General features: G+C 40.0%; 1 protein-coding gene across 1 annotated transcript in view; it reads left to right on the forward strand.

Annotated features, from left to right (window-relative positions):
- Window positions 1–25,621, forward strand: part of BMP6 (bone morphogenetic protein 6) — a 146,099-nt gene that overhangs the window by 99,559 nt on the left and 20,919 nt on the right. The window contains exon 2 of the mRNA XM_087437966.1: window positions 14,712–14,904. Within this exon, the coding sequence (XP_087294092.1) occupies window positions 14,712–14,904 (193 nt within the window). The remainder of the gene's footprint in view (window positions 1–14,711; window positions 14,905–25,621) is intronic.

Genomic DNA, 25,621 nt, shown 5'->3' on the forward strand with positions numbered 1-25,621 from the left:
CAAATATGTTTTTCTTGCCGCGTTTGTTAATTAGTAAATCAGAACCAAATGAAAAATACAAATAAGTACATACCACAAATCTGTCACACTTGAATGTTTCCAAGCTATTTCTGTCTTCCTACTTTCTGCCGTCTAGCGTCGTCATCATCTGAGAGTAAAAGCACCTTGGTGGATTGGAGTCAATTTTCTTCTTCTAAATAAAACTGCCTATGAAGTGACATTGTTTAGGTAAGGATTATTTCATTGACTCAGAAGTGACATGATTTTTTTTTTTATAAACAGGAAGATGGGAGCAATAAGGCACTCCTGATCACTTTTCCCACTCTTTTAATCCTCTCGTAGGTATTTGCTGTGTGTTTTTTCTTTTTTTTCAAACCATGCATTCAAATGCTTAATCTCAGTGAGGTTTTTGTTGTTGTTGTTGCTGTTTAATTTAGGAAGCGTTGCCTGTAAACCCTTGGAGCAAATAGGGCTAACCACACCAGCACAGCTATTGCTCTAAAGGGACCAGGAGGGCTTGTTGCCCCAGAAAAGGAAAGACGTTCTCCAAGAACAGTCCTGGGAGAAGCATTTTGTTGTGTTTTTGCAAGGACGTGGGGATCCAAGTTTTGTCTATTAAAGGAAAGGAATGGCCCCTTTCTGTGCTTGTGTGTTCACATCTCACGGCTGTACCACAGAGACAGTCGTGCACCCCATGGTGGTATTTTTCCATTCTCTTGTTTAGAATCCCTGGGCATAAGCTCATGCCCCACACCCAGATGGGCAGCTGTGATCGCGTCTTTGTTTAGAACCGCAGGTCTTAGTTTGACCGGGAAAGGTTCAAGGGTCTGTCCTTTGCTGCTGCCAGGCCAGGCCGGCCAGTGCTTGAGAAATGCAGCTCCGTCAGCTCTAGATGAGTTGCTCACTCATTCAGCAAATACGTATTGGCTCCCTACTATGTGCCAGGTACTGTTTTAGGCACCCGGGACACATAAGAGAACAAAACAAAACTCCCTGCCCTTGTGGGATGGACTTCCAAGGGGAGTCCTGGCCCTCAGCAGTAATGCCTGCATTTTCTATAGCCGCTGGTTTGAGTGTTGTTGAGGTGAAGAGGGAGGGCTGTGTGCAGATGCCCCTGGGTGGGGATGTGTGCTGGCCCCAACTCCCCAGTGGTAAGGCCACCCTGGACCAATCACGAGGAGGAGAGGTTGGAAGGGATCATGAGAAAGGACTCTCCCCACATCCCCATGTTTGGCATGCTTGATGCTGTGCCGCGAATAATAACAGGTCATCTGATGCAGTGTAACTTGGTAGGAATATGAAACCCTGGTAACCCTGGGAACTGAAGCAAGGAATTGGCTTGTCAGTTACTTTTAACTTTTAAAACTTGAATGTTTCATTAAGCCAAATAGCTCCATTGTCATGGTCAAAAGTCCACTGTGGAGAAAGGCAGGATTTAGTGTTTATTTAAGCTGCCACCCAATGAGAGAAACTGTTGCCCAACATGGTTCAATTCTCAATTATTTCAGGACTGGTTTTCCATTTTGTGGATTTTTCATGCTCTCGCTCTCTCTTTCCCTCTCTCTGCAGGAGTTTTGATGGAAGCAGTAGAATTTATTGGCCAGGTAAGGGTGTATGTGAAGAAAAATCCTGATGGTGGTGATCTTGATAAGCAGTGCTCTTAGTAAAAAGCCTGCATCGTCTAGTGCTTTATAGGCCTGTCAGGGGTTTACAGAGCACTTGGTGCATGAGTCTCATTTGCCTCGTGGATAGATGTTCTACCCCACATGTGGAGGGTGGTCCCCAAATCGGTAAACACAGACAAATCTGTCATAAGTGGGTTGTTGTTATCATATTCTGGTACATGGTAAAATAATATTGCCTTTGTTTCCAGATTTTGTGGCCTCTCTGTAGGTGTTATTGGGGACTGAAGACAGCTAAGTGACTTGACATTGCTAGAGAGACGCTGCTGCGTCTTGACCTCACCTCGTCAGTCTTGACCTCACCTCTTCAGTCTGTTGGTCCCACGTTCTTTCTTGCCTACTAGACCCAGACTTTCAAAAAAAGAAACAATAGCTATTTGATTAGGGTTCCTCTCTTTTTCAACTTTCCCGGGTTTTTTCTGGCAAGAAACTTTCTCTCTCCCCAGTGCTCAATTTTCAGTCACTCTTGTCACCCTTCCCACTATGTTGACCTCTGATGTATCCTTTTCTTCTTTTGACTATTGGTCTGCAACATCTATCTATTTCTCCCTCTCTTAATCTCTTCTGTAACTCCCCTGGATTAACCTCGTTTATATTTGGACTCAGCAAACATTTGTTGCAAACCTACTATGTGCCAGAGACTGTGCTGGGCATGTGCACTCAACACTCATTGATTCTCCAGCCTCTTTCTGCTCAGATATCCTGCATAGCTTGGCCTTGGGGAGGGTGTTGAGCTAACTGCCCTTGTGTTTGGGACAGGCTATGATTAAACTCTGATGGATAATCATCAGCCTCTTCCACACTAACTCTGAGGAATCAGTGGCTAAGAAGGAAAGATGAAGAGGAACAGCAAAAGACAACGAAAGAGGTATATACACAAAATAATTGAAAACAGGCACTCAAATACAGGTACATGCGTGTTCACAGAAGCACTGTTCATGGGTGCCAAAAGGTGAAAACAGTCCAAATGTGCATCAGTGGATGAATGGATAAACAAAATGTGTATTCATACAATGGAATATTATACAGCCATAAAAAGGAATGAGGCACTGATACGTGGTAACACTATTGATGAACCTTGAGAACGTTATGCTAAGTGAAAGAAACCAGTCACAAAGGATTGTATGATTCCATTCATATGAAATATCCATAATCTGCAAATAAATATAGAACATAGATTGGTGGTTGCCAGGGTCTGGGGGAAGTGGGGAATTGGGAACTGTTGCTTAATGGGTATGGGGTTTTCTTTTGTGGTGATTAAAATGTTTTGGAGCCAGATAGAGGTGGTGATTTCACAACGTTATGAATGTACTAAATGCCACTGAATTGTTCACGTTGAAATAGTTAATGTTGTTATGCAAATTTCACTTCAATTTTTAAAAAATAGGAATGAAAGAGAGAGAACGAGTGTCAGAAGTCTGTTTCTCTGAATTAAGGATGTGATTTAAAAATTCATTCGTCTTTCTTGTGCGTGATGACCTTGTGATAAGGTTTGAGTACAATTGAAGTAATCTGAGTGGATTAATTTCGTTTCTTCACTTTTTAAAATTTAACATGCTTGGAATTTGCATCCTAAACTGAATGCAGAGCAATATGCGAATTGGTATTCTGGGCTTATAGTGCTGCTGCTTCAAAAACAAACCCAGACAGATGTGTGGAGTTGGTCCCCTGGTTTAGCTGTTTGTGTTCGGGAGAATGCCTCTGGGTTTTAAAGAAAGATCGCTGATGCTGGGGTCCAAAACCTGAGTTCCCTTCTGGCTCCTTCTGCCTGTTAGGGATACAATGGTGCCCAGAAAAGAGCATGGAGCAGACCTCAGTCCTGGCTCATGCATTCATTCCACAAACATTCTTGAACCCTCTCTTGGGGATTTGAAGGTGAACATGACATGGACCCTGCCTCTGAGGGGCTTATGGTCTAGCAGGTGAGGTAGCCACATGAACAGCTGATCATCTTAGTATAATGTCAGAGCATAGTGCTGAAGATTTCCATGGGACATTATGGGAAGCTAGAATCGCGGGTCCCAAAACCAACTAGGGGTGGGTAGGGTGGCAGTTAAGGAAGGCTTCCTGGAATTCATTCTTAAAGAAAGATTTAAAATATTGCTGCATTGTCCGTTAAGTATTGCAAGTAGTGGTTAGAGTTTTAGCAAAAGAGGGACACTTAAAACTAAGTGGAAACATATTTTAAAAAGAGTTTTAGTTTGATATTTTTCACAAAAGCATTAATAAATATGGGGGAAATAACTTTGATGTACTTACCCTTGTTTTATGGCTTTAATAAATTGTTATTATTTAGAATTACATAGAAGCATCAAAGCATTTTCAAAATTTGAGGCCTGTAAGAATCTTCATCCTGGAGGTGAGGTAGGGAAAGATCTTTGAGAGGGCAAGGAGATTGTATAAGTAAGACAAAGGTATGAGGTCCTGGGGAGTGTGGTCAGAACAATAGAGCAGTTGAATGTCTCCTTAGAGTACAGTTTTGAGGCGGGGAAAGGGAGGACTGAGGCTAGATGGTGGTCAGGGAATAGATGGAAGGCTCTAAGCAGGCAAGTCACAAAGTCAGATTTGTGACTGTGGTACTAGCTGCAGTGTGAAACATGGATGGACGAGAGGCAAAACTAGCGCCAGCGGGACTAGGCTGTGTACAAGGGCAGTGGTCATGGAAGGCGCAGGACAGGTGGATTAGAGACACTTCTAGAACAGTGTTGGCCAATAGAACTTCCTGCAATGATGGAAGTTTACACTGATGTATCCGCCAGCCACATGTGGCCCTTGAACACTTTAAATGTGGCTAGGGTGACTGAAGAGCTAAATTTTTAATTTTAATCAGTTTACCTTTAAATAGCTGTGCATGGCAGTGTCTGCTGTATGGGACAGTGCAGTTCTAGACGGTACAATCGACAAGAGTTGGTGATTAATTGGCCAATTTGGAGTGACAGGGTGGACAGAGGTAAAGCTACAGGGTCGGATGAGTGGGAGATGATGAATTTCCTTTTGTGCGTGTTGGCTTCAAGTGCACAAGAAGCATGTGGATGAAGAAGTATACCCGGCGGTAAGATAATCATATTCCTTAGGGGAGAGCAATGGGCTGGAGGTGGAAATGTGGGAGGCATCAGCATAAAATAATAGTTAAAATCATAAAAGTGAGTGGTATAGGGAAGCCTCTTAACTGCCTTTGGCCTCAGATTCCTATTGATGGTGATAATATTTGCTCTGTCTACCTTCTGGGAGTATTCTGAGAAACAGATGAGATCATGTGTGTGAAAACGCTTGTAAACTCTTCAAACATTAGGCGGGTTTTATAATATCTTTAGGAGTTGAGAGAAATGTGTCCCAAATGTTATTTTCCAAACACAAAAGATAAAAAGAAGACTTTAGATTCTGGAAATATTGCAGACTAGATAATCTGTAAGGCCCTCCTGCTAAAATACAACTAGATCTAGGATAAACAAAAGCAAATATGTCTACAGCATAAATATCAGGGACTCAGGGACATCTTTGAGGGCTCCCCTGAGTGTGTTACTGTGAGCAAATGTAAAAGCTGGGTGTCTGTGAGTGCAAATACAACACTACTGCAGATTACAAGACCAGTGTGGGGTCTGGGCCAAGGTGGGAGAGCTGTCCTGGAGGTTTCCACATTAAGCCAGGGCCCTCAAAGAGAGAGAAGTGATTCTGGGTTGGTAGTGTTCCTCACAAAAGCAAATGTACGTCGTTTTTTTTTTTTGTTTTTTTTTTTTAAGAACAGCAACACCAATTTAAACATTCAGGATGAATTTCAATCAAAAATTATCTAAAAATTTTGAAACACACAAAGGAATAAACCACCAAAATGAAAGTCATCAGAGGGATGAGAGTACAATGCAGATTAAGTTCCCCAAGGATTTCACATATTAGAAAACAGACACCAAGTTAGAGAGAAAATGTAAGACAACCATATAGGAAATAAAGAATAAAGAATAGTATAATACGTTATGGTAATATAGGACAATGACAATTGAAAACAGCTGAGCAGACTACCCAGCAACAATGACAACAAATAGAGCTATTAGAAATTTTTAAAAAGTCATTAAAATGACAAATGAATAGATGGCTTAAACTATACATTAAGCATAGCTGAAGAGAGAACTGGTGAACTTGTCAATACACCTAAAGAAGTTGTCCAGCCAAGAGACAAGGAGATATATTATATAAAAGAGCAGTTAAGAGTCATGGAAATTAGAATGAGAAGGTCTAATACACATCTAATTGTCATTCTTGAAGGACACACTAAAGAGAATGGAGGAGAGGCCATCATTGATGAGCCTATGGCTAACAGTTTTTCAGAACTGATGAAAGATGGGAATCCACAGATTCATGAAGTACAATGTAATCTGAGCAGAGTGAACGAAAGGAAACACACAGCTAGGCGTATTGTAGTGAAGCTGCAGCTACCAAGGGCAATGGCATTATAAAAGTAACCAGAGAAACAAGATTATTTAAAAATAATGAAAACAGACTTAAATTTCTTCTCTCAGTCACAGTGAGGACATTCTGCCTATTACTGCTGTGCAGTTGAAATTGGAGGTGTGGGAGAGTCTTTATTTTTCTCTTTAGGCTGTCCCATCTAGGTGTTTTGACTGAAGATATTAAACTTTTTCTTAATTGTGAAAAAATGCATGTTGTGTATATTGATTTTTACTGAATGTAGTCTGATTGCTTTTTTTTTTAAATTGGAGTCTCTTTGGTTTATAACATTACACAAATTTCAGGTGTACATCGATATATTTCGACTTCTACTTAGATTGCATTGTGTTCACCACCAAAAGTCTAGTTGCCCTCTCATTGCTTCTTTATAGCAAGCCTTATAAGTGTGCAAAAATGTGGTAAATTTGATATTAATGGAACTCAATCAGTTTCCTTGTGACGATTTAAGGGCTAGAGTGTATTCTCTCCTGTGAGGTGAGGTCTATGACTTATCTCCGTTGTAAGACATGTATGGTTGTAGCTGTTGAACTTCTTTCCAAGCTAAAGTGAAGTTAACATCTGTATTTGGGTATGAAAATGGTTCTAAAATGAGTTTTTAAAAATAAAAAATGGCTTGGTTAACCCTTACTACTAAAGATGATGTGTAGGCACTTATTGTTGGTCCTAAAGCTCTTTATATGTACTGGATCTAGTCTTAAAGTCATTTGAAATAAAAAGGTAGCCTGAGGAAGTTCCTTTGTGATGACAGAACAGTTCTGTATCTGGATTGTGGTGGTGGTTGTAGGAATCGATACATGTGATAAAATGTCATAGAATTATATACATACATACCCCCCAAAAATGCATGTAAAAATTGGTGAAATCAGAGTAGGATCTGTAGTCTAGTTGAGGAATTATGCCAGTGTCAATTTCCTGGTTTGGCTCTTGTTCTTCAGTTATGTAAGATGTTACATGGGATCCTCTACTATTTTTTTAATCCATTCTACTATGTTTGCAACTACTTGTGGGTCTGTAATTATTTAAAATTAAAAGTAAAATTTAGGAAAAAAGCCACTTGGAGCATGGCAGCCAGGAAAATAGATTCTTCTGGATATTTGTGATTCTTATAGAACGTTACTACAAATATTGAGAAATATTTGGTGAACCCTGGAGGGTGAAATCTGTCATCTCACTGTGATTAAAAAGGGACCTGGAGAGTTCAACTCAGTGTCTCTGTTGCTATTTAAGGTTGTATGCTTGCAACATAAAAGTCAAAAGGCCACTGTTACAACCCTTGAAAAACTAGCCAGAACTGTAATTAAATAAACTTTTGCCATAGCATGAAAAATTGTTTACCATAATCAATAGAATGGCAATTTTTTAAGAAGAGTTTCAAGTTTTTCAAGTTTGTGGATAACTATTAAGTGGAAGCATGAAGCATTTGGAAAATGTAGAATTTATTGTGGAATGAATGTAATTGCCTGAACTAAGCTATAGTGAATTAACTATTGAGTGGGTCCAGTTAGTAAGAAAGTAATTACTATGTGCCTATTCTTAAATGTGTTAAATGGAGAGGTTGTTCTATTCTTTTCCCTCTCTCCCTCCCCTCTTTCTTTTCTCTTTCATATTTGCAGTTGAATGAGGTTGTGTCTTTCTTTTTCTGTAGACAACTTTAATTGAAATAATTCAGACTTAGTGTATTGCTATTCAGAAAATACCTATATTAAAATGTTTGTTACAATCAAATTAAGCAACAGTGAAGAAAAACGAAAATGACCTCCAGTAAGACAAATCAAGAAAAAGGGACTCCACAAAAACAATTTTAGAATGAAAAAAAAAACAAAAAACCCTAGAGCAGAGATCAAATAATAAGAGAATACTCTGAAAATTTTATGACAATAAATTTGAAAAATTAAACCCAAATTGACAAACCTCTAGAAAATGCAAAATTACTTAAAAAGAAATAGACAGCTTGACTATTTCTATATGTTTAAAGAAAATGAATGAGTAATTACAAATTTTCCCTAAAGGAAAACACCAGGATCAGATGATTTTACAGGTAACTTTGCCACCCTTTCAAGGAAGAGATCATTTCTTAAAAAGAAGGAAAGGGAACATTCCCCAACTTATTCCAAGAGCAGGTATGACTTGAAACCAAACGACGCTGTATGAGATAAGACCATCATCAGTGTCACTTATGAACACAAAGGCAAAAGTTCCAGACTGTAAGTTGAAGAGGTAGCAGACTGTTTTAAGCAGACACTTAAGGTCTGTGTTATGGACTGTGTGTTTGTGTCCCCAAAATTCATATTATTGAAACTCTAATCCCTAATGAAATGGTAGTAGGAGGTGGGACCTTTGGGAAGTGCTTAGGTCTAGATGAGGTCATGAGGGTGGACCCTTCGTGATGGGATTAGTGTCCTTAGAAGAAGAGAGAGAGACCAGAGCTCACACTCACTCTCTCTGTGCATGTACCAAGGGAGGCTCTGTGAGGACATAAGCAGGAAGAGAGCTCTCACCAGAACCTGGCCATGCTGGCACCCTGTTCTTGGACTTGCAGCCTCCAGAACTGTGAGAAATAAATGTTTGTTGTTTAAGCCCCTGTGGGCTAGTCTGTGGTATTTTTATTACAACAGCCCGAACCCACTGAGGCAGTCAAGGAAACAGTCTGCTAAACTTTCTTATTAGGTCCAACAATTTGTAATGTGTCTCTCCCTTTCCTGTTGTTTAATCTTAGCAATCCTGAACTAGATTTTAATACAAGATTAAAAATGAGCATCCTTGCCTTGTTCCTGATTTTAAAGGAAGTGGTCCGAATGTATTACCATTGAGAATGTTGTTCGCTGTAGGTTTTTTTATTTAGACTCATTATCAGGTTAATGGAGTTCTTTCTGTTTCTAGTTTAGAAGAGACTTAAGAGACAGAACAACCAAGTGTAATGAGTGGACCCTGTTTGGCTCCTGATTCCAATAAACCAAATGTAGAAAGACAGTGTTTGAGGTATTTGAGGAAATTCGATTATGGATTGGGTATTAGAGGACAAGGAAGAATTGTTTTAAGTTAGGTGTGATCATGCATTGTGATTGTATAAGAAAATGTCCATTTTTTATTAGTTTTTTTATTGTGGTTAAATATGAATAACATAAAATTTACCACTTTAGCCGTTTTTAAGTGTACAAGTTCTGTGGCATCAAGTACATTCACTTTGTTGTGCAAACATCACCACCATCCACCTCCAGAACCTTTTCATCTTCCCAAACTGAAACTCTATACCCATTGAACAATAACTCCTCATTCCTTCCTCCCAGCCCCTGGCAACCACCATTCTGTATTCTGTTTCTATGAATTTGACTACTCTGGATACCTCATATGGGTGGAATCAAAAATAATTGTCCTTTTGTAACTGGCTTATTTCACTTAGCATAAATTCCTCAAGATTCATCCATGATGTAGCGTATATCAGAACTTTCTTTCCTTTTTAGGCTAAATAATATTCTATCATATGTATATACACATTTTGTTTATCCATGCATCTGTCAACAGACACTTGGGTTGTTTCTATCTCTTGGCTATTGTGAATAATGCTGCTATGAACATGAGTACACAAATATCTGTTTGAGTTCCTGCTTTCAGTTCTTTTGGATACTCATACTTACCCCAAAGTGGAATTGCTGGATCATATGGTAATTCTATATTTAATTTTTTGAGGAGTCAGCAAACTGTTTTCCGTAGTGGCTGCACCATTTTACGTTCCCACCAGCAATGCACAAGGGTTCTGCTTTCTTCACATCCTTGTCAGCACTTGTTAGAAAATGCCCATGTTTTTAGTAGATCTGTACAAGGTAGGGCTGAGGACGGAGAAGAGTTACTCATCACTCATTTCCTGCAGAGCAGCCATGCCCCACCCATAGAACTTCAGTTCTGTACCAGCTGACGGGCAGTGTGGCCGTCTGCCTGGGCTGCTTTCACTCTTAGCTGTGACAGTGCCTGTATCTTCCATGTGTGCCTGTAAAATTTTTATCATGTCTCTAAAAAGAAAGACTTTCCGAGAAAGAAGAACAACTAAACACTCTGTGATTTAGTGATACACATATATGTAGTAAAACTGTTACTTTTTAAAAGGCAAAGGAATGCTGGACACTATTCATGATAGTAGGTACCTTTTGGGCAGAGGTGGGGGATGGCTTCAGGGAGGAATACCACAGTGGTGGTTGTGTTCCAGTCTTAAGTTGGGTGCTGATTTCCTTGGTGCTTTATGATTATGTTTCATTACCTCCGTTAATTACACATGTCCTTTTGTATGTATAATATTACATACTTTACATTTTAAATCTTGAACCAATAACTTTTATTCCTTAGGGCTATGGTTCCTACATGTAGGCCAAAGATCTGGTGCTGGTCTGAAATTTCCACTGGTATAATCTGAGACAAAAAGAGAAAATAGAGCGAGTTTTATAAAGCTAAATTTATTCAGTTTCGAGGATTGTATATATTCTTTAATTATGTCCTCCCTGTTTTATGTGGTGTTAAAAGGAGTTAAGAGGATGCAGTTTGTTGTTTTGTTTGTTTTATTGTCCTTAAAAATGGCAAAGAGAAAAAGCAGATGACCTTGTGTAAGGTCATTACCATTATAAAGATGTTTTCTCTGGTCCTTGAAATAAAAAATTCTAGGAATTATTGCCCCAGAGAACACAGCACTGTATTCAGTAACCAAACACCAAGCCTGATGATACTCAATACAGTGATTTCACTTACTGCTCTTTTCACAGAATGTATCTCTCTAATTTAAAAAGCTAGTTTAGAAGAAGCGTTAATTGGCCCTATCTAAAGACTCATGAGTAAATTTTAATTACTCAGCAAAGACGTACTCTAACCTCCCAGGAGCTGGATTCTCAAATATCAGCTAATGATAATCACAACTCACATTCATTGAGCATTTACTCTACCATTGACTATTTTGTATAGATTGTCTCAATCTTCAGAAATTTTCTTACTCCTGTTTAACTGATAACTAAAACTTTTACTAATATCTTGCTCAGTATCCATAAGTGAAAAAAAAGGGGAGCTGGAATTAACGGTTTGACAGTTTGACACTTCATCAACACTCTTAGCTACTACTTAATTGTATACCACACATGGCACCGTCATCGAAAAGCCAAACATTAGGGGCTATAAAATAGGTACTGAGCACTAAATTCAGAACTTCGCCCTCTCCCTTTCATTACCTCTCATTTCTTGAACTGTCTGATATTTAAGGAGTCCAGAATCATAGAGCTTGAAGGGGGAATGCTAAGCTCACTGGAAACATTGCTATTTTACCATTGTGGTCTTCAAGTGCACTTGCAGGCAATGACCTAATGGTACTTATGTCTTGTATCCCTCTGAGACATTAGCAGATGCACTGTGTAAATTTAATCATAGGCAAAAGATTGGGGGAGAAAGGAGGAGTTCCAAGCAAACTCCAATGACTGCTGGCTGAGGTATTGTGGGGAGAGTGGGGAAGGGGGTACAGCTGCCAGCTAAGAGGCATAAGGAGATGTTCAGAAGACGAGAGTAAAAAGTTTGGGTGAGCGAGCTTGAAAGGAGGTAGATAGCAATCAGAGACTCATGGGGCTAAGGAGAACATGAATCTCCTCAGCGAGGGGTAAAGGAAAAGCAGAAGAAAGTTCAGAGTGCTTCAAGATAATGTGTTGGTAGAGGAGAAATGGGAAAATGCACTTATAAGGCAGTGAGTTCTAATTCACACTGTAATAAAGTGAAGACTTTGAACTATGCTTCTATTTTCTCATTTTTAGATTCTTTATCTCTCTCTTCACATCTATCCGTGAACATTTGCCAGGATTCTCCCTTAGTCATACAAATTGCCTCCCAGCATTTCAAAATCCTTCTCTTTAAGAATCACTTGCAATTTCTCCCCTTCCTAGCAAGCTCAGACTTCCCTTCTTTCTTCTCCCTCTTTTGACCTCTCTTGTCCACCCTTCTCTTCTTGTGTTAGCTGACTATTACTGTGAAACGAATCACCCAAAACACTGTGGCTTAAAATGACAATGTACTATTATCTCTCACAGTCTTGAGAAATGATGAGGTTCAACTGAGTGGTTCTTGCTCAAAGTCTCTCATACAATTGCGGTCAGATGGTGGTTGGGGTTGGAGTCATCTAGAGACTCCACTGGGTTGGATATCCAAGATGGTGTCTTTATAACATGTCTGGTGCCTCAGACGGTTGGAGACTGACTAGACTGTTCCCTCCCTCCTTTCCTCTCTCCCTCCCTCCATCTCTTCATGCACCATACAGCCTCTCTACATGGTTAGCTTGGGCTTCCTCACAGCATGGAGGTTTCAGAGTAGTTGGACTTCTTACATGGTAGCCATCTTTCCCCAGACAAGCGTTACAAGAAACCTAAGTGAAAGGAAATTCAAAGCTATGGTCTAGCCTCGGAAATCACTCAGCACCACTGTTGCTGCATCTTATTGGTCCAGAGACTGTCACAGAGCCACCCCTGGGAAGGGGGACCACTCAAGGGTGTGAATACAGGGAAGTGTGGTTTATTGGGGGTGGTGCATCTCTCCAAAGAACTAGCTAACACATTTCTCATTTATTGAAATTTCTGTCCCTTTCTCTGCTCCTTATAACTGAAATATCTTAAGTTACTGTCATCTATCTTACTTCACATCCATATTTTTTCTAATTGTTTATATTAAGAGTGATTGAAAGACTTCTTTGAGGAATTCTTATGCATTCTCTCAAATGAATCTTAAGAATATATTTGCGTTTATTGATGTTAAAATTTAAGTACTCAAAAGGCCCTATAGGAAAGCTGTGTGATATTTTTTAGAAAGTCTCTTTGGGAAATCAGATTTGATTCACGTTTGAACCACCAAAGATAACATATCCAACTTAAAAGGCAGATCAGTTTTAGGGAAAAGTGATACACCATCACGTGTGGCTGTCCTGGGGTGAACTCCCCAACAATCTTGCTTTTCAGGCTTAGCCACTAATTAGAAAACCTGTTCTCTTGTTGGGACTGAACCATGGTTTACTTTCTGGTTGGACCTTGTTTTACTTTTATTCAAACTCTTACACAAGCCAAAGCTATTCTTTTTTAACCACCCCCCACCCCGACAAAAGAAAATAACTTGAATATAAAAGATTTGTTGCATAGTCATATGCCAGTTTGAGAAATTCTTTATTTAAAACTTTTGCCTATAGATGGCTTAACTTTCCCTAGCTTCTGCAAATGCCGTTGAAGTCTTAGGTTCTTATAAAGAGTTACTGGCTTTTTTTTTTTAAAGAAGCTAAATCTCCAAAGCTTTTCTCTGGTGATTATGGAGAACAACACATGTGGGAGAAAGTGGGCAGTTGGAGGTGGCAAATAATTTGATTTTTTTTTTTTCCTACCCACAAGCTCTGGGAAAACTCTGCCATAAAGGATTAATTTGCTCATGAGATTTCACTGCGGTTGCCATTAAGAAAAAACTAACAGGAACAGCAGGGCAGAAGCGTTTGCAAGCTCTGGGGAAAAGAGTCAAGGATTTATGGTGGGACACAGCACTCTTTTCTCTCTTTTACAACAATTATGAGTTTAGCATCTGAGGTTGATATCGTTTCTCTCACGCAGGGCTTTGTGTAGACGTCTGAAAGCTGCCTCTGAAGAAGAATAATTAGCAGTTGTAGTTTCCATAACTTGTCTTTATGCAGGGAAAAGATTGCATAAAAAAATAAAAAACTACAACTTTTAGACTCAATCTTTTCCCAATTTTTTAAAAAAGCATTAGAAAATAGCAAGTTGTACACTGGTGATTTGCTTCCACATTGCTGTTCCCGTGCTTGGGTTCTACATGCAGATTAAATGGAGATGCCGGCAGCTTCAGGGCAGAAGTTCCCTCTCTCCCCTGAGTCTTCAGCCTCAGTTTCCGCCAGTAGAGAGTGGGTAATGGACTTTAGTTAGAGCAATATTTTCTAGAAGCTTTACTCTAAACCCCTCAAGGAAGATTTCCACTGAACAGCAGGCAAAATATGAGGACCCTTCAAGCTTCAGGCCCAGGCAGAATGCACTGCTCACCCCCTCTCCCACCACCACGACCCCGACCAAAGGTCTGCTCAGGGCTGCCCTTGGTTATGACAACTGCTTGATGGTGAGAGATGAGCCAACCTGAGGGGGCACAGCAGCAGGAAGGAGAGGGGGCTGCGAGGGGATCATGGGGGCCAGGGTCACCAGACACGTTCTTATTCATGATTTCCTTAGTTTTCACAACTTCCCTGGGAAGTCATATTATTCCCGTGTTTGCAGATGAGGAAACCTGAAGCCCAGAGTTTAAATAACTTGCTTTCATGCAACTTAAACTAAGTATTTAAACCAAATAAAATCTAAGAATTTTATTTAATCCTTGGATAAAATGAAGGATTTTAATCTCAGCCTGTCTGACAGCCTAGCCAATGTGCTTTCCACCACCCCGATCCCTCTCGTGAGCCGTTGGTAACCGGTAATCCACTTATGAATGAAAACGGGGAAACTTTCTTGAGGTGAGCCTGTGGCACTTAGTCAAGTAACAATAGTTGTCACTCTCTCTTGTTTAATCTTGTAGTGGAGTACGACAAGGAGTTCTCCCCTCGCCAGCGACACCACAAAGAGTTCAAGTTCAACTTATCCCAGATTCCTGAGGGTGAGGCGGTGACGGCTGCAGAGTTCCGAATCTACAAGGACTGTGTTGTGGGGAGTTTTAAAAACCAAACTTTTCTTATCAGCATTTATCAAGTCTTACAGGAGCATCAGCACAGGTATGAAGGCTCAAGGAACCCCAAAGGGTGGGGCTGGCCCCCGTTTCTTGCCCTGTCACCGTGTAACCCCGAGTATGTCTGTGGAAGGGATTTGGAGTTCAGGGGCAGCACCTGAGCATGAGGGGTGTGTTCTGAATGGTAGGGTTGAGCTGGCAGGAAGATTTCTTACTATTAAATTGAAGATTTCCCAAATAGTTTTCTTCTCCTAAGCAAGCCAGTGAATGGTATTTACTAAGCATCCTTTGTGATCAGAGAACATATGACTTATTGGGGATAAAATGTTTCCCACTATCATGTAGTCCCTACTTTGAATGATCGGTGAGGGTGGCTAAAATAAATTCGCACGTGAAAATTATATAAGGATGCTTACAATGATACCAATTCAAGTGAATAGACGGCTATGTATTTGTGCATGTAACATATATATATATACACGATATATTATGAATGAGTGTGTGTCTCAAATATATTTTTTATCATTTGGATACAAGGGAACAATAGACTTTTTTTCCATGTCTGTATTATTATTGTTTCCTGAAATGAGGCAAGACTGTTTGGCCAGTGAACTGCAATGAAGTGTGTTCATGGGGCTGCCTAGAAATAAAGAAAAACTTCCATGGAATGATTTTTGGAAGATTGGAAGGACTGAGGGCTGAAGTTATTACAGCAGTTAGTTCAAACCTATAATGCACAGAAAACAGGCCAATGACCTTGAATTTTGCTTAGTATTTAGAGGTCAGTTTAGCAGTGTGGTAAGAATAGAGTGCCTGATGCACAGTAGATTCACATTGCTGCATAGTTCTCAGTATGCAGAGGTGGAAACTCAGCATGTGATGTGACAGCCTGGCCATTATATGGTAGCTATGAAGATAAAAATTAAAGGAAGAGAATGCAGAGGGGGAGGGAACCCCACATTTACAGACTCGGTAAGGGATTTGCCAGCTCTGGTTTTATAAACCAAGCCCAGATTCTTGCTTTTGGTCTTGGAAGTATTGACTTCCCAAGAAAGTCCAAAGGTTTAGGAATGACTTTGCTTTATCCTAAGGTTGTGGATCTGTGTGTAGGTCTGTCACAAATATGCACGCTAAAATAATAACAGTCATTAACTTGCCCCATAGAAGGTTTATTTTAGGGGCTGGCCTGGTGGTGTAGTGGTTAAGTTCGCATGCTCCACTTTGGGAGTCTGGGGTTTGCAGGTTCGAATCCTGGGCGCGGACCTACGCAGCGCTCATCAAGCCATGCTGTGGTGGCGTCCCATATACAAAATAGAGGAAGATGGGCACAGATGTTAGCTCAGGGCCAATCTTCCTCAGCAAAAAATAAAAAAGACAAAAGGTTTATTTTAGTTTTGAGAGCATTGCCAACATTTGGCCCTTATGCATATTCAAGTCTATGATGTGGGAAATAAAGAAGGAAGGACACCTGCCAGGCTTTGGGGACATGTCATGGTGTTGAGCATACACACTGATGGTTGTATGTGAATTCTTAGCTAGAAGAGTTAAATACTAAGTAAAACATAGTCATTGTGGTGTCTTTATAATGGACCAGAATTTCAGAATGGCTAGGAAGTTTTCTGATGTCTGATTTTCACTCCTAAATAAAAATATATTCAATGACTTAACTGTTAAGGGCCTCTTTTGAAAAATAAATTATTCATCGCTAGATTTTTGTCTTTCAGTACTTCAGAGAGGATTGGTATTCAGTAGTTCTTTGGAACTGGTTTAGCCATTGATTTTCAATCTGCCTAATTACTTGTTCCATTATATTATTCTGGCAGAAATAACCTACTGGTACCTTTTTGGCCCAGAACTTTGTTTGAAATGCATGGTTTTCACTGTCCTGTGGGAAAAGCTTTATAGCGAAAACACTAGCTTGGGGGTTTTGTGACTATGGAATTTGTTTTAATTATTATTGTTTTAAAAAAAGAAAGAGCTAGCAGACCATTTGTAAGGTTTATATTGAACTCTAGCCAAAAACAAACAGCTGCTTTATGCTTAAGATGGTGGTGTCATACTTCCTCGAGGCCAGCGGTGTGTTTGGAAAACAAGATCCCAAACGGTCCCAACCTTTGATGACTCTCTGTCAAAGCAGAGTCGTAATTTCTCTGCCTTCTAGGATGGGAGTATTTGGCGATTGGATGTGTTTAATTTTTGTGCATAGGAAAGGGGAAATCCTGGGAGAATTGGGAGAATTTCGTGCTTTTGAAGGGTTCCAGGTTGGCCAGGAGGAGATTTTTGTTTTCTTATCGGTGGGCCAGGAGCCCAGGCCTCCTGCTGTCTGCTCATGTTCTTCCAGAGGCCTCCAGATTTAACTGCAGGACTCCTTCTGGGAAAGGTTTGATCTCCCCATCTGTACCCTCTTGGGGTTTCTTGGCTGAAAACAATTCTCCAGGCTTGTGAAGAAACATATTTGTCTAATCTGCGTTTAAGTGAAATTTGTAGTATTTGATGGATTAACTTAATTTTAACAAATGTTTGTGTTGCAAAATAGTTGGCCTCCTTGAAAAAGAAAAAAAAAAAAAGGCAGGTTTTTCAATGCTGAGTCATACCCTCAGCTGAGGAAAAGAAGCTATGTCTTGGGCCTCCTGACGTAAAAGGCAGCTAGGAGGCCTGACCCGGGGAGGGCAGAAAAGATTCTTGGGAGATAGGCCATTGCTGGGAACTCTGCAGAAACATGTTCCTCTGACTAGGAGATCATTGGACCAGGTAAGTTCAAAAAAGTGACTACTTGAGTAGATGGTGCTTTGAATAAGAACAGGGAAACCTTTGATACTTGATTCAAAACCTGAGAATAAGCCCTGAAATAGAATCTTAGTCCTGAAAAGATCTGGAGCAACCCGTAGAGCAGGGTGGGATCCACAACCCAAGAGCGTGCACGGGTAAATCAGAACAGCCCGGGACGCCCACTTTGTGTTCTTCATTGACTCTATGGTATGGAGTGGTGTTTACGTTTTCAGATGAGTCTGGTGTTAATATCTGGTATTATAAATCATTATGTTTTTATGATGGCACTAGTAAAAACTGGCATTTATATAGAACTTAGAGTTTGGAAAAGACCTTCTCAGATATTCCCTCGTTAGGATTTACCATGACCCCACCAAATAAGCAAGGCAGGCCTGTCACCTTTCAGAGAATGAAAGGTGACACGTGTGAATTTTGCCAAGTCCAAATTATGCCCAAACTGTTGTCTGCTCTGCTTCCCAAAAGTCACCCCGATGACATGGAGGCAGTCCTGAGATAAAAGTGAAGTGCCAGGAAGAGGTATAAGCAGTCTCCTCATGGCCTACCCACCTCTCCACCTCTTTAGCCTCAATGCCAACATTCCCAGGATGCTTCTGTTTAGATGGCAAATGAGACAGCTCTGTTGGGGGTGAAAATGTGTCTGTCAGAATTCAGGCCCTGGTACTTTGACTGTCAAGGCGTTCCTAAGGAAAAGCTTTGCAAACCTTTGTTGATCTGTTCATCAACCATCGATCATTAGCAGCTTTTCTGAAGGAGAGGTGTGGAGGGGAAGAAAGACTAGAATAAATTTATACAAAAGTGTTTCTACTTATTCACAGTATTATACACTTGTCCATTTACTTTACCGTTTTCTTCCACATCTCACACACACTAAGCTGTCTTTATACTTGGAGTGTAAAGGCTGCTGTGAAGAACTGTCAACCTTTCACATTCACATTTAGTAGCGTGATGGTAGCGCGTTACTTTTCACAACATGTACTCAGGATCTTTACTTCTATAGCACCATTAGATTAATAGTGCAAGTTTGAGGGCTTTAAAGAATATCGTGTTCATCTACATTTCTTATTTGGTTGAAGACATACTTTTACTGGTCTTAACTGAATTTTGTATACCTAGAAGTCAAAGTCAAACAGCATCTCGTGAAAGCGAGCCAGAAGTCTCAACAGAGAGACGTGTTCAGTGTCTGCAAGATGGTCCTGTTTGGTACATGAATTGGCCACACTTGCCTCTGCTGGTTTTGAAATTCCATGTTCTCCTCTGTATGTTTTGGCAATTGCATTGCTTGGCAGTGATAGGCTATCTTCTACGTATATGATAACTTCTCTTTTCCGTGTTCTATCATGGTGCAGTCTTTTGGAAAACATTTAAAGTGAGAATTAATTACCAAATTTAAAATTTACTTCCTCCTGGTATGAGCACAACTCACTCTGCAAATAGGCAAAGATTTTTTTATTTGTATTTTTTTTTGTTTGGTCCATATGTTTCAACCTAACTTCAGAATCCTTGGGATGTGAAGAAATGCACCTTTGAATCAAGGAAACAGGGCAGTGCTGTTGTAGAGTAGGTGTTCAAAACTGAGAAAGATTTCCTTAGGCCAGCCCAGAAGCCATGCTGGTGGATTCCCGAGGAACAATCACAGACTGAATTGTTGCTTAAACTAAATTTTTGACAAAATTCATCAATTCTCACTTATTTTACAGATAGAATATAATTGTCCCATGAGAGAAAATAACAGTCAAAGGGTATAAACACATTTTTCCAGAATTTGTAGTTTGATATGCTACTGTGAACCATTCACAGAGATAGGGAACTCAGGAATAAGTCAGGGAAGGGGACTGGCGATGAGTTCAGGTTGTACTCATTTGAGTCCTGGAAGGGATGCCCAGGAGGCAGTGGGATGGGGAGCTGTTTAGCTCAGCAGAGTGAGCTAAACTACAGTAGTAGATCTTTGAGATCATATGTGAGCTACTGAAGTAGATTAGATAGTCCAGCTGTGTAAGAATAGAAAAACCTAATTGATCCAGTAGCATTTATTGAAAATACTCTCCTCTTTCAATGTACTTTAGTGGCATATTGTCATAAGTCAGGTGATCATATATGTGTGGATCTGTTTCTGAGACCTTTATTCTGTTTCATTGGTTAATTTTTCTCGTCTTCAACCAATACTATACTCTTAATTCTTTTAGTTTTATAAGAAGCCTTGATATCTGGTGTGTAAGTTCTCTAAATTTGTTCTTTGAGACTTTCTTGGCTACTTATGGCCCTTTGCATTCCCATATAAATTGTAATATTGGCATTTCAATGTCCACAAAAAAACTTGCTGGGCTTCTGATTGGAATTGCATTAAATCTAGAGATCAATCTGGGAACAACTGACTCTTACCAATATTGAGTGTTCCAATCCAAGAATATGATATTTAGACTTTCTTTAATTTCTATCAATATTATTTTGTAGTTTTTTTTGTCTTGAATATTTTTATTAGAATTATTCCAGGCATTGAATTTTTTGATGCTATTGTAAATGGTATTATTAGCTTTAATAAAATCTCAGTGTCTAATTGTTTTTCGCTCACATATATACAGTTGATTTTTGTATATTGATCTTTTATCCAGCAACCTTGCAAATTCACAAATTCTAATTGTGCAGTATTTTGGAATTTCTATAAATATAATCATGTCATCTATAAATATCAGTTTTATTTCTTCCTTTGTAATTCTTATATTTTTTCGTTTCTTGTTTTCTTGTGCTGAGTGGACATCCAGTACAATGTTGAATTCCATTCAGATTTCTAATCTCAAATTATAAATCCCTGATAGATTACTAATCAAAGGAGGGAAAGATTTAGTATTTCACCATTAAGGATGATGTTTGCTATAAATTTTTTTATAGATACTCTTTATTAGATTGAGGAAATTCTCTTCTATTCCTAATTTGCTAAGAGTTTTTAAAATTAAAAACTGGTAGGGAATTTTATCAAAATTTTTGGGGATGATTCTACGATTTTTCTCCTTTATAGTGTTATTAATGCAATATACTACATTAAATGATTTTCAAATGTTAAACCAACCTCACATCCCTGGAAAAAGCACAACTTGTGATTTATTATCCTTTTTATGTGAGGCTAGATTCAAAGATCATGTCTGATAACTTGATTATCTGGATCACCTATGGGTCTATTTCCATTATCTATTTGTTCTCTTGATTTTCCCTCATTTGGTTTTATTTCCTGGCATGCCTGATAATTATTTTTTTAATTAAATTCTGGACATTATTTATGAAAAACGGTTTTAGATATTGTTATCTCCTTCCAGACTGGATTTTATTTTCTTTGCAGATGAAATGCAGGCAGATCACCTTGTTCTTTTTGTTCCAATTGAGGCTGGGTTTCAGGATGAGTTAAGGCTCATCTGTTTCTGGTTTTCCCTTTTTCCTAGATTTTAGCCCTTTAGGGGTCTCAGCTGAGGTCTATGATGTTTACCGGAGCCTGTCTTCTCTGGTGGGCTCTGAACTCGAATTTTAACTCTCCAGCAATGCAAGACTGCCAAAAATTCTGCTTTGCTTTTTATCCTCTAAGCAGTTTCTTTCTGCTTGTTTTCTCAGCTTCTTACTCCATGCATACCCAGCTTAATATTTGGCAGATATCTCAAATGGAAATACTGGAGTTCAAGGCAGCCAGCACTTCAAGAACCAAGGTCCTAGAGGAAGTGAACCCAAACTTCTATGAGATCACTTTTATGAGCTCACTTCTATGCAGCCCCTTTCCTCTGGGACCTTAGCCCTTCAAGTCCTAGCTGCCTTAAACTCTAGTCATCCCCAGCCAGTGATATTGCTCCAGGCTCTAGGCTGCTGCTCCTTTCTGTTTGGCATCTATGCCTCATGCTAGGAATTGACAAATGCCCTGAGATGAAAAGGCAACAGCAAATACAGGGCTCACCTCAATGCCTTTTCCTTCTCTCTGAGATCTTGACTCATCAAGGTTTGTCTGGGGTGGTTGCTCTAACATGACTTCAAATAGTTTTGTTTTTTAACTTGTTCTTAATGGAAGTGTTAGTTTGATACATCGTAGCTAGAAGCATACATCTCTGAAGGATAGTATTTTTATTTGGAAATCTTTGTAACAAATCCCCACAAATGTTGATGTTTGATTCATTAACCAAATGAAACTGCATTCAGAAACATCACCTGAATGCAGTAGTTGATCCAGTTTCAGGATCTAGGAGAGTAGTTTCTTAGAAAAGCATTTCTTATAAACTGATTGCTCTATGAATTCTGTTGGATTTTCAGTGCTGCCTGCTGGAGTGAAGTGACGTGAACCTTTATCTTCGCTGAGATAAATGTGAGATACCTGAGACTGTTTTCTTTTTTGAAGAGAAGGGCAAATTTGAGAAAGCCAGTATGGGAGAACCCTATTGTAGTCTGGGCAGAGGAGAATCAAAGCCTTTTATCACTGTGCCCAGCCACACCTGTTTCTCTTTCTGTATCTGGCTGTCACAGGTATGATCCTCAGGGACTCCTGAAATCTTACTGCTGGCTTGATAATCTCTGGCGCACTCAGTGTAGGCCTCAGGCAAGCATTGACCTTTTCAATATTTGTTCCTTTGCCCCTGACTAAGGGATAATACAACTGACCCACAGCTCAGGTTATGTAACTAGTTAGTTTCATCTTCTTAGTCAAATGCATACTCCTTATACCTAGAATGATCTACCTGAAATTAAAAAAAAAAAACATTGAAGAAGCTACCAAGCCTTATTCCTCAGCCTGTCTATGTTCTGTTCTTTGCAAAGGCACAGTGTAGAAGAGAATGTTACAGAAAGGAATTAAAAGTTATCATAAAGAATTGTATATGCTGAAAAGAACGCTAAATTGGGAGGATAGGGGAAGTCAGGGTGGGGTGGGCAGGAGAAATTGTTGTTTGGGAGCTCTTTATCCACTTGGTAAACATGGAAGAGGAAAGCAAATAGGTTTTATTTCCAGAAACTATTCCTTCTGTGTTATTCATTTCCAGAAACATATTGCTTTGGTTGCATACATCTCCCTACCAGGATGTCCAGCTTGGTGGGAGGTGGGCCCTGGTAGTGGTTAAGATTATTTTGTGAAACATCTTTTTTTTTTTAAATCACAAGTTAACGGTATTTTTCTTGTTTTATTTCCTCCTATGGGACAAGGATATGAAAATGTCGAATTGGTGATGAGAACTAAAACATATAAGATTTGCACATAACATGTTTGAAAGGTGGCAGAACTCCTCACTCAACCAGTGCTTGATCACTAGAGACGTTGGAGTATACCGCAGGGGATGGGAACATTATTTTGTTTATGTGGCCAAAGAGGACAGGTTCGGTAGCCATGGATTTGTGTAAAGTCATCTTCCACCTTCCCCCTCTTTCCCTGTATTGGACATATAGAAGCAAGCCTTCTACTGAGACTATGACTTTGGACTTGATCTTGTCTGTGATTCTGAGTATTAGTTTAACTTGATACCTCCCTGGGGGTAAGGCCAATCCATAAGACAATCAAACATTTCCTTGTGGAGCAGCCTACATTTGCTTTGTACTCTTTTAGGTAGAGGAGCAAGAAATCTTTATAGCAGATAGCTTTGAACCTTAAGTCTGAAAAGCAGGTGGAGACTACTACTCATATTTAAGAGAGAAGGAGTATGCTGTAGGTCAATGGCTCTCAAACTGTGGTCCCCAGACCAGCAGCATCAGTATCCCCCAGGAACCTGTTAGAAATGCAAATTATCAGGCCCCACCCCAGGAACTCTGGGAGTAGGCCCAGCAGTCTGTGTGTTAACAAGCCCTCCAGGGGATTCCATTGCAGGCTGAACTTGAGAACCACCGCTATACTGGTTAACAGCGTGTGCAACGCTTGATCCAAGTTGCCCGGGTTCAAATCCCAGCTCTGCACTTACTGGCTGTATGACTGTGAACAAGCTCCAAAGCCTCTTTGTGCCTTGGTTTCCTTATCTGTAAACCTGTGACGGTGTTCTTAGTATTTACGCTTATGGTGGTTGTGAGGAGTTTACATATGTAAAAGCAATTATGCGGTAAACACCAGGTAAGGGCTCGCTATGTTAATTTTCTGACGGCAAAGTGATTTGTACTGGTTTGTTGAAGGTGAAGTATCCCTGACAGAGTTAAGGTGCCTTGGATATTTGATCCCTCTCTGTATACCATGCTAGCTCTTGAGGTGAAAATTGGGTAATATCAAGTGACATAAAATCAATAAGAGCTTAGCCAATTATATAATAGTGATGTTCATTCACTCTTCTTACTCAAATCTGTGTGTGTGTAGCAGTTTACCTTGATTTGCAGAGCTCTATTTCCAAGTATCCTGTTCCTTTTCTATCTTTTTAGTGGTAAAAGTTTGGACATAATCCTCTATATATGATATATTACATAATAAAAAAGTAAAAATCCTTGCTTTACTAATTTTCTAAAATGATTGGGTTTTGACTTTCATTCTATTTGAAAATTGAATTTTCCCTATTCTGTAAAGTTGGTCCATCGGTGTATGAATGCTGTTTTGTATCTTAGTTTACCGTTTAGTCAAAACACATAAATGGTAAAGGAATATGTTGCGAAGAAATAAAGAAACAAGACCACAGACTCACCTTATCAAATATTTCATAAATCTGCTTGCTTCAGACTTAGAAATTCTGCTTTATCAGGAACATTTTTCTACTAAGTGATTAGTAGTAAGCACAGTTGTACTTTGTCCAGGGCAGTATGACCTTAATGGGTACCATTTGTCAGGAAAGGTCAAAGCCAGGCCACCAGGAGCTCAGATGCCTCCTGCCCTTCTCCAAGGCGAAGAACACAAAGATCCACTGTGTTTACCCTTGGTGCATTCTGCCTCTCGGCCTGATGGAGTATCGTCAACATGGGCAGGTGCCCTGGAGGCTGTGTGATGGGAGGGACCACACAGGGGTGACCTCTCCCACAAGCACCAGTTCTACCAGTCTTGTGAATGGCTTGCTGTTCAATCAATTCTATCCCCAGGGTGAATTTGTGAAAATTTCTAGAAATGTCTTGTTCGGCTTATTAATTGTTAAAAACTTCATTTGCCCAGATAATCACAATACGAGGAAACTCATGCCCTGGGGTGGGATAACATTATTGTATCCTTGAAGATGGAATGCATATTCATCATGAAACATGGGGTCTGTGAGTTGGTTGAGAACAAAATAGGCAATAAATTCATTCAAAATTGTCTCTCTCTCTTGTTTCAGGATTTTCTTTCATGGTATATTCACCTGAGTGTGTCAGTCATCTCAGGAGGAAGGTCTAAATAATCCAGTCGTGGTGGTCGTTTTGGCTAGACCCTAGGATTCTTTACCTGGAGGTGACACATACTTTAGCCGGGAACAACAGACCTCGACCCTACTGAAGTGAGGTTTAGAAGGGAACCCGTTTTTTACAGAGCAAAATCAGGTGCATCTCATTTGAAGCTGCACTTTTACAGTCAGTAGACTAAGAAGGCCATATGTCACTGAAGAAAGATAAATAGATGCGGGTCAGACCAGAAGCGCCTTAATGACTTGCCATAAAGAGTGTCTCTCAAATACCTGTTATTGGAAGTGTCGAGGGTGAGCCAGCAAAGTTTTCTTTTTTTCAGGTTCCTCACCCTGGCCGTGTGACCGTGTGTCAATGTGTTCTCAGTGTAGACAGCGTTCTGCTTAGGAGGGGGAGTAGGGCGAGACTGGGAAGGTCACTGGAGTGCCACCAGCAGGCCTCAGGCATCCCGGACCCCTTCCTGCACACACCTCTTACTGCTTCCTACCCTGACCCTGATGCTAGAATGGCTCATGGCTTCTGCTCCTGTGCCAGCCCTGAGGATCTCAACGAGTTGTCTGTATCCAGCCAATGCTGGCATTTATGTGCAGTAGATTTTGATCCCTTCCCTTATTCTTCCCTTATCCCTTGCTCAGTATTTTCAACCTGGGCCCTAGATATTTGGTGGCTCAGAGCCTGGG

The sequence above is a fragment of the Ceratotherium simum genome, chromosome 13 (assembly GCF_057802395.1).
Source record: "Ceratotherium simum simum isolate JZ-2026a chromosome 13, ASM5780239v1, whole genome shotgun sequence".
NCBI lineage: Eukaryota > Metazoa > Chordata > Mammalia > Perissodactyla > Rhinocerotidae > Ceratotherium > Ceratotherium simum.